This window comes from Ochlerotatus camptorhynchus, unplaced genomic scaffold (genome assembly GCF_037179485.1).
Source record: "Ochlerotatus camptorhynchus isolate MF236.1 unplaced genomic scaffold, CSIRO-AGI_Acam_v1.1 ptg000379l, whole genome shotgun sequence".
Lineage (NCBI taxonomy): Eukaryota > Metazoa > Arthropoda > Insecta > Diptera > Culicidae > Ochlerotatus > Ochlerotatus camptorhynchus.
Genome location: NW_027040867.1, coordinates 3,031,441 through 3,048,391, shown reverse-complemented (window position 1 = coordinate 3,048,391; position 16,951 = coordinate 3,031,441). Strand labels below are relative to the sequence as shown.

Here is a 16,951-nt window from a genome sequence, read left to right as displayed (position 1 = left end):
AATTTTTAACGTGTGGGTTTAATGAAATTTGGACTGAAACTAGCTAAGAGTGTAATGTTAACGCTGGCACAATTACATCACAATCTGCTGGAACAAGAGCAGATCCGCCAAAAATTTGGTGTGCCATTGTGAAAAATCCGACTGCGTCCCACAGATGGATCGGGAAACACCTGGGAATCCATCATTCGAAGATTTCCCGGGTGGTGAAGTCATTAAAAGAGACCCAGATGACCTAGCGGCGAGCAGACTACGGCTGAAAACCAAAGAAAGCTGATCCGGTGAAGGCCAGAAAGGTGTTGAGCCTGTTCAAGCGTCGGCCGAATCTTTCGATCCGTGATGCGGCGAAGAAGGCGGATGTTTCCATCTGGTTTGTCCAAAACACAATCAAATGTGCCGGCATTCACGTCTACGAAGTCCGGAAAGCACCGAACCGGAACGATAAACAAAACACGGTGGCCAAAACCCGCGCCAGGAAGCTGTACCGGGAGTGGCTGACGAATCCGACGTGCGTCGTGATGGACCTCGAGACTTACATCAACGGGGCAGTTTTACGTTGCCACATCACCGTTGGCCATTCCTGAAGAGGTAAGGAAGAAGAAGGTGGACAAATTCGTCAAAAAGTTCTTGATTTGGCAGGCCATCGGAGGTGAGACGCTGTTTTGATAACTTCCTGAGCAGGAGAAAATAACCAATGAATACTTAATTTTGACCTGATACCAAAGTTTGGTATTGACCAGCATGACATAAGAGGTAAAATACCAAAGAATAATACCAAAAAGTTGCATGCAAAATACTTTGTAAATAACAAAATTTGATATTTAGATACCAAAAGAACACCCGAGCAGGAAAAAATAACTTATTAATACCAAATTCAGGTATGAAAATAGTATAACTGGCAACCTAAATATGGTATTAGTGAGGCTGACATAAGAGGTAAAATACCAAAAATAATACTTCAGAAATATTTCACGAATAACGAACTAATAAATAATTTAATTATTACAATAACAAACGGATAACAGACACTTTTTTAGATTCCAGAATACCATATTTTGTTATTTTGAAGGGCTTCTAATACCAATTCAATAACTCTTTTAGGTGCTATTGTCTAAAAACTGAAAGATCACATTTTGTTATTTTGGTATTCATTTGATATTTTACAAAATATTTCGATAACTGAATAATATCGAAACAAGGTTTTGTACCACAAGCATACAAAAATCTGGCATCATACCACATTAAGATATTCATTTGTTATCGATTAGCTATCGGTTCCTGCTTGGGCACCTGTGTTGTGTTTTTTGGTATTGTATTTGCATAATTTTAGCTCTTTTGTCCGGCTCATCTATACCAATTTAAGGTATCGAGATATTCGTTCCTGCTCGGGTTGCCACTACGCACGGCCGATATTAGACTGGTACAGAGACAATAATGTTGTTGTTGTACCAAAAGACGTCAATCCACCGAACTCGCTCAGGATTTCACCCGATTGAGAAGTTTTGGGCCATCATGAAGGCCAGACTTCGTAAAACACCTAAGGTGTTGGAAAACGAGCTGCCTTTGAAGAAACAGTTGGTAAAAGTATCCAAAAAAGTCGACCCCAGCATTGCCCAAAACCTTATGAGTGGTATGAAGGGCAAGGTGCGGGCATTCGGTTATGGAGCGGAGATACAATAAAGTGATGAAATGGAAACCTAACCATAATGTTGTAGTTTATTCCCTGAAAGCTTGAAGAAAATCAAACTTAACATGAATTATTGGCAACCATTTTTGTGTGTCTATCTTTTTTCGAGTACAGTCTTTAGATCATTTCTTTTGACATAAACGTAAAACCAATTGAGGATTTTGAACTGTATCATTTCTTTTTCTATGGCTGTTACGTCCAAACTGAAACTTGACGACATCCTCGCACATAGGGTTTTTAAAGAAATTCAATCAATATCATTCGAGAGAAACATTGATGTTGGGTATATGTCAGCGTTTCTCAATCTATGGGTCGCGACACACCGCACAGTGAAAAAAAAATGGGCCCGTAATCTTACTTAATTAGATAGGTGCTAGCGGCGCCGGTGGTGTAGTGGTAAACATGATTACCTCTCACCCCAGCAGGCCTGGGTTCAATCCCAGTCGGCGCCGCCGGGATGTTCTGAGGCATAACATCTCTAATCACGCCTTCCTTCGGAATGGAAGTAAAGCCTTCCTTCGGAATGGAAGTAAAGTCCCGGGTTCATGAGTTGATAGGTAGGGTCCAGGTGTAGAAGCTGCCTCCCTGGCGTCGGTAGCATTGGTAATTGGAAAACAAGATCAACGGAAAACAAGATCGACGGAAAACAAATCAAAGGAGAAAAAAGATAGGCTCTAGTTTGAAGGCTTACCAGATACCTATGCCTATGTAAAAAAAAACAAGGAATTGATTGATGCTGATTGATTTATCTTATGCAGTTCACAGGGAGAAGTCAGTTTTGCCCGATTTTTCCCATACTACATGATAGTAGCTAATATAACAGTAGAAAAACGGGTTTGACGCCAGGGAGAAACTCAAATAGCACATATGCATTGTAAAAATATCAGGGGAATCAAATGTCACCCCTAAAACAATTGGCAGTTTTGCCCGATTCTCCCCCCAAATACATGATAGAAGCTAATAAAGCGTTTCAAAACTTATTTGGCACTCGGGAAATGAACTCAAAAAGCACCCATTTATTGTTAAAATATCAGGAAATCGAATGCCATTCATTTCATTTTGTAAAATGGAACATTTTGACCGATTTTCCCAAAATACAAGATACCTCATAAAACAGTTTAAAACTTATTTGTCTTCTTCCTGCTTCTTCTTTTTTGCATATCAAGTTTATTGCTTATCGCATATTAGCTTATTACGTGCTGTCAACTTAGTGTTCTAAATGCACTTCTACAGTTATTAATTGATTGCTTTTGATGTCAATACCAATGCATGAATTTGTATATTGCGTGGCAAGCACAATGATACTGGGTATAGACAGGGAAGTCGAGAAAATTTCCAACCCGAAAGATTCCCTCGACCGGACCAGGAATCGAAGCCGCCGCCTCCGGCTTGCCTTTACTGACTAGGCTATGAGGCCCCTTATTTGTCACCCAAATAATAATTTAAATAAATTTCAAAGAAAACATAATTCAATCTTTTAAAAATATGTTAAGAATGGGAATGTATCGGTTTTAACACGTTTTTTTGTGGAACATCACGACAGTTTAACTAATTTCTGGAAAATTGCAAGAGTTTTATAAAAGTTCTGAGAAATTTGGGGAAGTCCCGAACAAATCAGGGAAGTAGGAGCTTATTAGAGTAATTTCTAAAATTCCAGGAATGTTCCAAGAACTTAAGGGAATATCCGAAACATTCAGAGAAATAAAAAAAAAAACTTCAGGTAAATTTCGAGTACTACGGAAAAGTTCAGAACTATGAGATCTTTAATGGTAAATTCCGAAAACTACAGGGCAAATAAAAATTCCTTGAACTTTGTGACAGTTTTATTAGCTTCAAGAAAATTTCAGAAAGTTTCGCATTTAGGGAAGTTTTGGAAATTTCAGATAAAAACCGAAAACTTAAGGATCTTTGAATTAAGTTTAGACAAAATGCAGTAACTTTACAGATTTTTCGAGAACAAAGTCCAGAAAACACTAAATCGATTGGAAGTCCTATGCACGTTAAGAAAATTTGCGAGATTTTTTACGAAATTCCAAAAAACTTCAGGAAAACTTGGAAATCTTTACGTTAGTTCCATAAAAATCAGAAAACAATGTGGGAATCTTCAAGTATGAGAATTTCTTGGAATTTCGAAGAATTTAAAGAAAGTTTCGAAAACTTGAGGGTAGTTCCGAAAACTTCAAGAACGTCCAGAAATACGGGCAAGATTTAAGATCTTTCAGACAATGTCAGATATTTTTGTGATCGAATTGTAAGAGGAAGTTACTTTCATAGATACAATACTAGACACGCGGATGTAATAAGAACACCACATTTCTTGACCTGTGTTTCACAAAATTCATTATATTTTAAAGGAATACATGTTTTCAATTCGATGCCTAGACTTATTAAACATTAAGCAACACTTACATAATTTATGAGACACTGCATTCCATACGTTAAAACTGTTAAGTTTTATTGATAACTGGATAATTTTTAGGATTGACAAATTATGTACCTTGACGAAGTTATCTCTCACGGATTATTTTGTATGGATAGCTGTCATAATGACTTTTAATAATTATTGTAGCACTGCAAAAACTATTATGTTCGCCACAATGGTGATGATGGATTTTTGATATTTGATTAGTAAAAGTAGTAGTTAATAAAATAAATATAATTGTGAATATTATACAAAAGCTTGAGCCTCGAGCGCGTATTACGGATATAGAGGACTGGATTTAACATTTGAATAAATAAAAATTGAACTTTAAAACTTATTTGGAAGATGATTTGAATTAGTGGTAAGGTTTATGGCTGAATATCGGGGGTTCGTGTGCATTCCTGATGATGCTGAACATTACGATAGCACCAGATTGTGAGGTTGCTATGTCTTCTATGATGATTATTCATGAACTTTTGATCACTGGAAATGCTTGTGAATATATAAGATGGACAAAAATGTGAACACGCCTAAGCTTTTTCACATTTATATCGCTGTGAAGCGAATGAAAAGTGTGGAGGGAGTTTATATCTGTAACTGTTACCAGTTCGTTTTTGCTTACAAATCTTATTAATACTTAATTATCTTAGAGATAAATCGTTCAGCTCAAAGCTTTGTAGGGGTAAGCGGTGGAACCATCATCATCATCCGATAGCTTCAGGGCAGTTCGATAGGTTTCAGGAGATTTCGTTTTACCATTGCTTGTATACCGAGATTCGGAATTCTAGCTTTCATCGGCCATTATTTTTCATTCATTAGAAAATATTCGCGAGTTGCGCACAGTGGAAATGCTTGTGATGATGGACCGAATTCTCGGAATACTCTAGCAGGAAGACGTAAGATTGTACGAAATCTTTCGTGGGTATAATTAATAATATGTTAAAATATGTTTATATTTCATTTCAGCCGATTACATCTAGCTCATCCTACTTCTTCTGCCATGCAAAAGTTGTGTGCTATGTCGACGAACTGCACCCATATGAATAATCATATCCAGATCATTCAATTTACAATGTCTAAATCCTAATTGTAGGTCCAAATATGATCATTTTGAGTCTTTAAAAAAGCATATTTTGCAAATAAATAAACATTAACTGATTGCAATTTTGCTCCTCCATTTAATTAGAATTTATTAAATTTAACTGAATTATCGGTTCATAAAAGTCCATAAAAGATTGTTAACATTTTTTGCTGAGATTTCAGTATCATTGTGTCGAGATATTAGTTTGGGCAGTTGTTTTTTTTTCAAACCGAGATTATCAACAAAAATGTATTCCTGGTTCTCTTAGTGGCCGAATGGCTGTAAAAATATATTTTATTTGCATCACGAATGATCTTAAATTGCACATGCAAGTATTTATTAAATTCCAGATACTTGTAGAGATTCTATTTGACAGGTCATCCGTTCGTCCAAATTATCTCTGTCGTGTTTAGAAGAAACGTATACATTTTGTACCCATTGCTTTTTTTTATAGTGACAGGGTTGTATAACAAAGTTTTCCCGGTTTAATGGAAACAGCTAAATGTGGCCAAATACTCCAAATTACATCACAAGTTTTAAATATCGAGGTTATCAAGCATTATTGAAGCTTAAGCATAATAAAACCGAAATTGTTGCTTGGGACATCGATTATTATTTCGGATAACTTTTGACCTTTTGGAATGCAGCCTGTAGTTATTTTTTCTCTGATTTGTTTTCTGTACTGAGAACCAATGTTACGGACGCCAAAGAGGCCGCTCTCACACCTGGACCCTTCCTATCGACCCATACACTGGATGGACCGGGCACCAACGGGTTTACTTAAGAGATTTTATGCCTCAGAAAATCCCGACGGCGCCGACTGTGTTTGAACCCAGGCCTTTTGGGGTGAAAGTCAGTCATGCTTTCCACTACACCACCAACGCCGCTATCAGTACGTAGTTTTGAGATCAAAATACGTTGCTTTCAAAGGAACTCTAAAGAGAAATGTGAGGATTTTGCAAGGAGAATGCTAAGCTGAATTTCAAGAGAATTTACTGAGAAAAATCCAGATTTTTTTTAAAATTGTTCTGATAACATTTTCCATACAATTCTGAAATGAACGCCAAGACAATTCTTAAGAACTATAAAAGTTTTAAATCTCCAAACAGTAACTTTTAAAGAGAATTATGGATATTAGTTTAAGGGAATTCTCACGAGAATTATGAAGAATACTAAGATAATTGTAGTGTGAATTCTATGAGTTTCCTAGAGGGGATTTCTAAAGCGGTATGCAGATAATTTCCAATTATGCTAAGCAATAAATTTCATTAAATCATTTTTTTTATAATGCCTATCTTTACACATTATGGTTCAATATTTTTGTTTGCCATTATTTTATGCTGTTCCAGCCAGTAGAATTTTAAAAAGTGGGTAACGTATTGTCTGTTTGTATATTATAGCTATGGATTTTTTTTACTGTGTGGCCAGCACAATGAGAACCGCTGGCCACGGAGGTGGTACAAATTTCTAATTTTATAGGGTTCTTGAGCTCACAGAGAAACGAACCCCCACGTAAATGATTTGATTTTAGCTTTATTATTGAGATTTTTAGCCAGTTGGTTTGGTTTATCTCATAATATGCAAATGAATTTGTACAACGAATATTGATTGAATAGGGAAAATGAATGTTATGTTGGTCTAAGTGCCCCTAATTTGGGCCTATACATAAATTCAGCAATCGACTAAATTTTCAATAGCGACCAAAAATAGCTATTAGTACCGTCCCAATGACGCGTTCATCTAGATAAAATTAATAAAAAGCACATTTTTAGCGATGGGCCCAATCTTAGATCCATAGGCCAACATTAGAGCCATTTTCCCTACCAGCTAGTTTTTATTTTCTTCATAATCCTCATTCAGTTTTACCGGGAAGTCCTGACTTTCAACCGAAACAGAAACGAGTTTTATTTTTGGAAGAAATTTATAGTAATTAAGTACGAGAAACACTTCCGAAGCTTTAAATTGCACGTGTATGTTTTATTTCTACACACTTAGAAAAATTAATGTAAATTTAAGTGCTCTGAGACTGACATGTACGAGCGTTAATTTTGACATGACACGCGAAATTCAACTCAATCAAACGTACTTTCGAACTTTTCAGGCTCGGAGCACTTAATTTTACATGACATGTTTGTTTACGTCTCATCCTTTATTTCAAACATGGATTCCGTCACGTGTTAGATTAGGTATTGTGTATGTTCTAAATAAAAAAAATAACTATTTAACCATTCTTAAACGTTCATTATATTTAAATTAAATTTCATGTAAATTTATGCCAAATATAGCGTTAATGTTATGTGCGCTATATCTCCCAGAAATTTACATGAATTTTTCAAACGGTGTATTGATGAAAATTAATTGAAAAAGTTTATTTTTACATTTTATTCAATCGCAAATGTTCAATCATAAATTAAAAAAAAAAAACTTCTGATTTCGTCCGAATAAATTTTGATCTACATAGAAGATTTTTTTTTAGAAAAATTTATTAGCTTTTCAAAAATGTTATTCTTAAGATTCGTAATCGTTTGCAATGAATAATGATTTTTTTCTTAATGTCTGAAACTGCATAACCGAATCGAATCTAAATGAAAGTCGGTATCTAATCTTGAAACAAATTAAGCAGAAACATTTTTTTTTCATTTTATGTTACCCAAATTACCAAATATGGAAAAAAAAATCAGCGCTATTCAAAATCATCACTTTTTCTACGCTTTATCCTTAAACTTAACAAATTATATTTTTTCTTAATTTAATATAAAATAAGATGTTAATAATACATCAATTTGGTTTAGTGGTTTGGTTGGTGAAGTCGGGAAATAAAAATAAAAGGAATATTTGCATCAGCCTTAAGACTATAAAAATATCACATGACGATTTTTCAATTAAAACCCGATTTTGGTCACTTTCTTGCGAGTACTCGTTCCGGCTCCATTTCCGAATTTGGCCAATTTGGATGAAAATGGTTCTTAGCTTTGAAATGGAACGCAAGAAACCTCTAGAGGCTCTTTTAAAGGCCTTTCAGAAATTTTTCCAGGTTTTGTTCAGAGTCGCTCACTGTGAAGCGTTTCTCAATCTATGTTGTTTGTTGTTTTAAATTTTATTTTTCATGCAAATTCTTTTTTCAAAGATAATAATCTTCAAAAAATTTCGAAGTCTGATATCTTTAAAATCCTGATTATAAATTGGGTCAGATTTTTATTCTACCTTTGGAATCCCTATAATAATAATGAAAATGTGTCTAACTCTGAGATCTCGTGGTCTTAATTGGAGCTTCAGGTAGCTCGCAGGGGTAGGGGGCAACACATCTGAATCTCAATTCTAGATGCTCAAAAAATCTCACACTAGTGAATCAATCTTCGAAAAATCTTTTTTCATTTCTCGCATCTACTTGCATTGTCCATTTTCTTTTTGCAGGAAATCTCCAGAATCAATCTTCTTTCTATTTACTCAGCGCGCGCGCAGCTAGCCACAGCAAAACACAATCTTTCCTGCAGCGTAGATAGATAGAGTCGTCTCCCTCGAGGTAGCTTAGTCAGTTGTACGGCAGTATTAACAAGCCTAAGGTGGCGGGTTTAATTCTCGGTCCGGTCCAGGCAATCTTTCGAGTTGAAAATTTGCTCGACTTCCCTGGGCATAACCACACAAGATATTGGATGACAAGGAAACCTTTCAGCCAAATGCTGGTTCATATCGAAAAAAAAAACTGTTAAGCAACACTCTCTTGCTAATTTATCAAGCAAAGTAATTTTAATTTATTAATATTTTTTCAATGATCAGGGTCTTGCACAATTTTCGAAGCACGGGATTTTTAAATTTAGTTCTCAAAAAAATCCCATAGTCGTGAAAAATGTTCATGTTCTTCTTAGGTGCATACTTAATCCAGATCATCGAAGTCGGGAGAGTTTTACCGGGTTTTTGAACAGCAGAACAATTCAGTAAAATTTTCAAATTAACGTTACACGTGCGAAATCAATCAAATTGATAAATTTTATTTTTTTAAATGAATAGGATAAACTGAACAAAGTTTGAGCAAGCTCGGAATAAATTAATGAAAGATAATTTGGCTCTGTAAAGTTTATTCGATTGAGCCTGTACAAATAAATAAATTTAAAAAAAAACAGAACTCAAGACTTGTAAAAAACGTTAACTAAAGCCAAAACATGGCCAAAATAGGATTATATCCCATAAATGAACGTTTCCTTTATTGAATTTCTTAATCCGCAAGCGCAGAGTTTTAAATTTTTTTAAATAATGGGCCCGTGTCAAATTTTCTATGTTTCTTTTTGTTACAAGTCCCAGCATTGTGGAAAAGTTTCTGAGTCCGGGATCTTGGGAATTTTCAAGTAGAACGTTGGTCAAGTAGAACTGCGAATAATTTGATCAAATCTAATGCTCCGTAATGGTGCCCTTTTTGTTTTGAAGATCAGTACTTTAAAAAGGATAACTTTTGAGACAAGAAAGGTCGTCCTCAACAAGTTTAAGGAAAAGGATGTACTAATGTCATACCAATGTCCACACCAGGTACAGCAACAGATCACATATACGCCCTTATTCGCACTATCTATTCAATGGCAGAAGGAAAAGAAGAGCCACCGCAGCCAACTGAAGCTTGAACCGGGTACCTGGAAAATACACAAGACCCGCGGAACAGCCAGCAAACGATGCGCTGTCGTATTTAGTTTTCAAATTACTGCATTTATCAATGCATTTCATGTTGGATATCACCAAATTTTGAGCCGGCTGACACACATTGTTCCAACAGCAGTATTATAAAATCTCAAGCAAGCGGCAAGCTGAGACTACTGCCAGCCAGATTTGCTGAGATTTGACAGACTTTCGTCACTGACAGACTTGATCCTCAAAAAAACCTTCGTTAAAATTTCATTCATTTTTCGTCAATGACAAAAATTCACCTTGCAACAAAAAGTGTAATTTCGTGGAGACAAATTATTGTTATCCAAGCAGTTCATGACGTAGATGCTTGTTCACTTTACCGGCTCCATGTAATTGTGTTGCTCAAGTCCTTTAATTTCGTTACAAATTTAGTTAATAAACAAATCTACACAGGTTCGTCACTGACCGCACTGTCATTGACAATTAACATGGTTTGCCATGACGATGCTTGTTAGCTCAAATGAATGACCAAAGCATAATTGTCAATATCACCGTGTATTGTCGAGATTTTGCAGCACTGCTACCAGCAGACAAGATAAATCCCAAGTCCTATTATAGAAAACGAAAAAGTCACTGCACTTTTCATCTTATTTTCGACACTAAACCACATTACTCACGGTTTTTTACGCACTCTAGAGGTATTCATATTGCCGGCGAATCGGTTCCGGAATATTCCCACGAAAAAATAACGCCTTCTCCTCATCAGGGCACTTATTTTTTTGGAATCGATTCTCCTCGACTAGGACATATTTTTAAAGCTTCTTGTCTGACTCACGAGCACTTTTGAACACTTTTGAAATCGTCAAGCGTGTTTGGAAGGTTCATAAAATGATTAAAATAAATACAGCTGCAAAAACAAAACATTTCATTTCACCACGATTACAGATCACGAAAAATTGTCCCTGAATCTTAATTACATTTCAATTGAATTCTTTAGGGGTATTGAGGTAATTGCATATTCGTAATCTGCATTACAAATGGAATTGAATTCAATTTTTTTTTATCAATTTTTGAGCACTGGAACTATTTTAAATAAATGTGATTACTTTAGCAAAAATCACCATCTTAGTGTCCCTCGGTAATACTTTGTATGGAAGCGAGCTGTCAATTTGTTAGTTTTGTGTCAAACAGTGGAGTGATTATTTTGCTGTAAATATTGATTTAAAAATCGAGATGGAAGTAAATGGGATCTAAAAAAATATCGTTGTGCTCGGAAAATGATGCCCTTTTAGAAGATGTATAGAAACCGAAATGTTTTTTTTTTTCAAAATCAAAGACCCCAATTTCAAGATTTTATTCAGAAATTCTTTCTTATGAATAATTCGTGACCTAGATCTAGTCGCATTTTCCTGCAGCATTTGTGGTTTGTTTGCGATAAAAAGAGATTGAAAAAATGGAGGATAAAATTTGGTCGTGAAATTGACTATTATGTCAAATTGAACATGTATTGTGCCAGTTTTTGGCCCTATCTACAATTTCACATATTCTCATTGTTCACAAAATTTATTTCGTTACAACGTTACAACATATATTTCACCATATATCTGCGCAAATAATATCATGAAAAGCATTTCACATCATATTTTTAATGATACAACCTCTATAATAAATAATTAAAATAATAATTTCAAATCCTATTTAGGCCTCAGGGGCTGAAGCCACACACACACACGGGTACCAAAACTAACACACTTACTCTACTTGTTTTCTTGATTAAAAAGCTCAAAAATAGCAGGCAGCGAGTACATACAATTTTTCAAACTGAGTCGCAATAACCTTAAGATTGAAACCACTACCTTACACAACATCCAATGGAGTTTCATTGTGATTGCAGGATTTATTCAGAATATATTTTTAAATTGAAAACAGTGCTTTCTCGATTGTATAGCCCCCTTTTGATGGTCTTTAACAAAACCCTTGCACTTTTTCAGCACCAAACTATACCTTAAATATCCATCTTGATAACGAATAAGAATCATGCTCTGACGCTGACAAAGCTTGAAACATTTGCAATTCTCACAGCTCAACGTTCCGAGTGGGATTTTTGGCCCAATTCGCAATTACGACCATGACACTACAATTCTACCGACGGCAACTTGAATACCTCAATACAGTGGCAGACAAGTTTAAACGGGTTACTTTCCGCACTGATTATAGTCATGTTTTATTTGTTTGTTCAGATTACGTGAATTGCTATGAATTGTTCGATTGTGATGATATACTTGAATAGTGGTTAGGTTCAGTAGTATTAGGAGGAGATTGAAGTCTATAGTTTTAGACCTTACCCAACGTTTCGGCCCGTTTGTGGCCTTTTTCAAGGGATCGATTGTTACAGTTTCTTTGTCAAAAATGCTTGGTTACAATGAAATGTCTCTTTTGGAATGGTGCTGATTTTGAGTTCGACCGGATTGCAATAGGCTTGTTGTGGACAATGTGCTTCATAGAATATGATCTGAAGTTCGACACGTTTGACGTTTCGATCTTTCACCATTGTTTATCATATCACCACATTTCGATGTTTACAAAACTGTATCAATCGATCCTTTGTAGAAGGTCCCAAAACGGACCGAAATTCCGGGTAAACTGCAGTTTCCAAACGCTCCCTAAGACTGCTAAAGCAAACCGCCTTATTGTAAGTGAACAGCAGATATAATTCGGTAAACAATAGCTATCACTGCACTGTAAGATTATATTTTGAATAATTGTAAGCGTGGAGCTCCGTTTTAATGCGAGTAAAAATGTAGCCCTTAAAAGATAAGCAGTGCATCATATTCACTACGTTCTTTATCAATTATCACAACAATTAATGTGTTCATATCATCGGTAAATTTGAATTTTAAAACATAAAACTAAAGATCACTACGTATTCCATCTTCATATTAAAAGCCCAACAATCAATAGCGAAGCATATCCACCAAACCGGCGATGTCCCAGCGACTTACTTGGAAGTATATTGGGCGCATGGCACGTTCCCCCTCCGTTGTCCAGCGGGTCGAGGTGATGGTTCATCACCAGCGACGGCTGCACTAGACCTCCCCGGTGGTTCTGCAAGGGGTTCAACTGGTGCGCCAATGGGCCACCGATCTCCGCCATTACCATATAGGATGATTTTTTTGGTTGGTGGGATCAAATTTTCACACAATTTCAACACCTTTCTTCTAACGGCTACCACCTACAGATCACAGAGCTATCTTCTTGGCAAACAGTTTCACGTATTGGTTCACTAGTAAATCACTTCCGCCGTCGCCACATATCCGTCGTACACTTCTGGTGGCGACTTAATTTTCCTTCTTCCTCCAATTTCCTCCTTAAGGTCAACGATCGGCAACCGAGGGTTAAGTCAAGCTTATTTACGTTTTACGATCACTATCCACGGACTAGTTAAGGCACATGCACTTGTTGATTGAGCTTGGCCCAACTACGAGGAGCTTGGAACCGGCAGAAACTGATTAGGATCAGTTGGTTTTTTTTTCTCTATTTTATTGCCACCGAAATTGATTAACTATTTGTTGAACAAGCTGGGCTGGCTTATTTCCGCCTTCATACGCGCCCGATAGCAGGCGGAGTATTGTTTGACGCTGTTGGGTGTGATTTACGATGGTCGAACTTAAAGATCACTGAATTTTTAATTGCCAGCCGTATAATTCAAATAGATAATACTTTTTTTTTGTTTTCGCTTCTCTTGGGAAAGAGATCCATAAACACAGATTTTCTTTCGGGCTGTTGCTTTTCCCCCCGTTGTTGGCTTAGCGGTGATTGTGTGGGGGGCTTTGATCCGCTGTCTTACTCGTCTCAAGTTTAATCACTTCTCCCTCATTGCGAGTCATCAAACGATTAATAAATAATAAACAGGAGTGGCATTGACCAATTTGGGGTTTTCTATTGCAATTACCATCCAACGCGCTCCGTTACGCTTTGTTTGAATCGACAAAATCATTAAACAAAAATGAGACACACCAACATCGAGTCAATCCCGCGCATCCAATTAATTCCACAACGTGCGCGAGGATGAGCGAAAATCCACGTGGATTACGCGGCTATTCCTTTGAGGAATCGATCTTTCAGAACACGCAAATCCCCTACGGGTGTGGAAAGGACTCGCTCCGCAGCGGAAAAACTGTCCACACGTATATTCGAAATACACGACTACACACGGAGATGGGGCAAACGGTCACAACAGTACACAACATACCCCGCGAATGGTCGGCACTGAACTAAATCAACTCCAGCGGCGAGAGGTGTCACAATTTTCAATTCCTACACGAAACTACACCAACACATAGTAGCAGTTTTCCTAATGGTATGCGTTGCGTTGGAACATGAAAGGCGAAAGCCGCTCTACTACACAAATCCAGAAGAGCGATCACTCACACCCTCCCATCCGGTCAGCAGTCAGCAGTGGGCCGCTACCACCACCAACGACGACTGGGTGGTTATGATGATCCTCTCCCACCGCACACCAATACACATTGAACTCTACTGAGCATAGCTTGAGAAAAGCGAGCGGTGAGAAAGAGAGCAAAAGAAGTCGGAGCCTCGCCTTCCGTCGCATCGATCGCATTGGATTGGTTGCTAAGGTGCTAACGCCGTCGGGAGAATGATTGCTTCGACTATGGTAGGGGGTGGTGGCTCTGACGATTTGCTTGTATTGCTCACACTCAAACACAGCAGGCAGCAGCTAGCAAACGTCGACCAACATCGAAATCGTTGAGCCTTGAGGCCGACCGACGGAACAAAATGGTTGGCAATGGAGGCGCACATACACGTTGTGCAATGTGGGTAGGTAGATGTGTGCAGGATAGGCCTCTGGTGCGGGATTTTTGTTGCCTTCTTTGTGGATCAACTCACCCAGAATCAGAAGCCGGAGAGAAGATTAACTTCTTCATCCCGATTTTTGTTCTGCCGAGGGCCAGACACATGGCAGGTGAAGGGTGTTGCGTTGTTATGTACAGAGGGGAGCGATTTGCTGGCTGGCTCTGGGTGGCGGGTGAGGCAACCAGTTATACTGGAGTTCGTGGTGAATGAGAAATAAAAGTGGTAATCAGGAGAAAAAGTGTGCGTAATCAATATTTAATTCAATTGTTGCTTTTATTCGCACCGACCTTTCATTGTTTTGATTGCTAGTTCCCTTAAACATGAGTCGTAACGTGCAGGTAATGTTAGTTAGCAGACATCATAATCGATCTAATTTGTTGTGAATATTGAAAACCTTTAAACAATAACTTACAAAATAGAATGCCTCACGTCATTAAAGAATTCTCGATGAACATTTCAAATGGTCCTATCTGCTTTGATCGATTCTCTTCATCGACATTCTCTTTTCATAACCACTGCTATGCAAACAGATTTCGCGCTAATTCTACCACATAGTTCGATAAAGGAGGTTCTTATCTAGCGTCCAAAACGTCAAATACAACAGGGAAAGGTTTTGCAGCTGAGTTATTAACGAAAGAGAAAGTCGATAAAGAGAATCGATCAAAGCAGATAGGACCATTTGAAATGTTCATCTAGAATTACTCAAAAACATGCATATAAGAAAGCATGTCGTAAAGTAAATCTAAGTATAGCTGACACCTTGAAAAATATCACAATACCTTACCTAATCTCACTCTGTAAAATGGCAAGAAAAATAAATATTATGGTCATTGACGGCTGCAGCAATACCTTTACATTATCGTCAGGGGGTAAATAAAGTTGTAGAGCGCACTTTTTTTTTTGCATGAGGAGCATTGATTGGCAAAATTTGAGCGCGGCTCAGGGACTTTTGGTACCCCCTGACGATACTCGGTAAAGGTATTGCCGATTTCTCCTAAGTAAGAAATTTAAATTATTTTACTTAATCTTATAATCTTTATTATATAAGTTAAGAATGCAGTGTCCTAGTTCCTAGAAGCATCCAAACAACTTTATATCACTGGGCTGGTAGCATACCGTGCGGGACCGAAATCCGTACACCTAAGCACGAGAGAATCATTAACGGTCAATACTTAATAATGCTATCACATTATGCTCTGTATCACATCTTTTTCTTTTACATTTAAATTGCACATATTTTGAATCAAAATCCGTACAGCGTTTTACGATTGAATCAAAATCCGTACAGTTTTGAATCGAAATCCGTACACTGTGTTGAGGATGAATTAAAATCCGTACAGTCATGAATCAAAATCCGTACATGAATGTAAATCGATCCAAGTCAATGAAAAAAAAAAGTGTTGCTATCTTGAATAAAGTATTTTTTTTTGTAGTTGCTTGGCTAAGAGTCCAAAACAGCTATATTCGTTTAAATACACTAGTCTACAGCATATTTGAACTTTGTACGCTGATGGTCATTTCCCATGTAAAATCGTGCGCTGAATCCAAAAATATAGTCAAAAAAATCTCGCTAGGATAGTTTTGAAGATATAGGGGTAAGAGAGGCATAGTGAACAGGTGGGGCATAGTGAGCATCGCGCGTGCTCCAGCTTGGACTTCCGGTCGTTCAGAACAAATTTGTTGGCTGTAGGATCAATATCTTAATGATATTGATCCTACTACCAGTTGATTTGTTCCATGCAGTTGGAGATCCAGAGCCAAAGTACGGGATGCTCACTATGCCACGCCTGTTCACTATGCCCCTCCTTCCCCTAGCTAAAAAATGAAATCTCACGTTAAAAAAAACTAAAACACAAATATCTCTGGCAGCAATGAAGTGATGTTAACATTTTTATTAACATTGCTTAAAAACATAGCAGAAATTCAATTTTTCTTAGGAAAACTTAAAAAACAAACTATTAACTAACAACAATACCATCAATCTCACTGACAATTGATGTTCAATTGATCGAACGAAAAAATTTCTTACCTCTAATTTAGCGTTAAAATAATTGATATAATCTCATTACAACCGGAGATATTTGTATTATAGTAATCAAACTTGTTTAAAGTGAATTTTCATTTTTAACTGTATCTCAAAAACTATCCTACTGACATTTTTTTCGACTACATTGTTGAATTCAGTGCACGATTTTACATAAGAATCATTCTTCAAAGGTTCAAGTTCATTTTTTTTACTTTTAATTTTTTAACTAAACATTAACGTTAGATTAAT

At 36.9% G+C, this 16,951-nt stretch overlaps 1 protein-coding gene across 2 annotated transcripts in view; it reads right to left on the bottom strand.

The window, feature by feature from the left end:
- tup (LIM1_Isl and LIM2_Isl domain-containing protein tup) overlaps positions 1 to 14,063 on the bottom strand; it is a 189,006-nt gene extending 174,943 nt beyond the window's left edge. For both annotated transcript variants that reach the window (XM_065232918.1, XM_065232919.1), the window contains exon 1: positions 12,804 to 14,063. In XM_065232918.1, the coding sequence (XP_065088990.1) occupies positions 12,804 to 12,960 (157 nt within the window). In that variant the 5' untranslated portion in view covers positions 12,961 to 14,063. The remainder of the gene's footprint in view (positions 1 to 12,803) is intronic.
- Between the last annotated feature and the right edge of the window lie 2,888 nt (positions 14,064 to 16,951).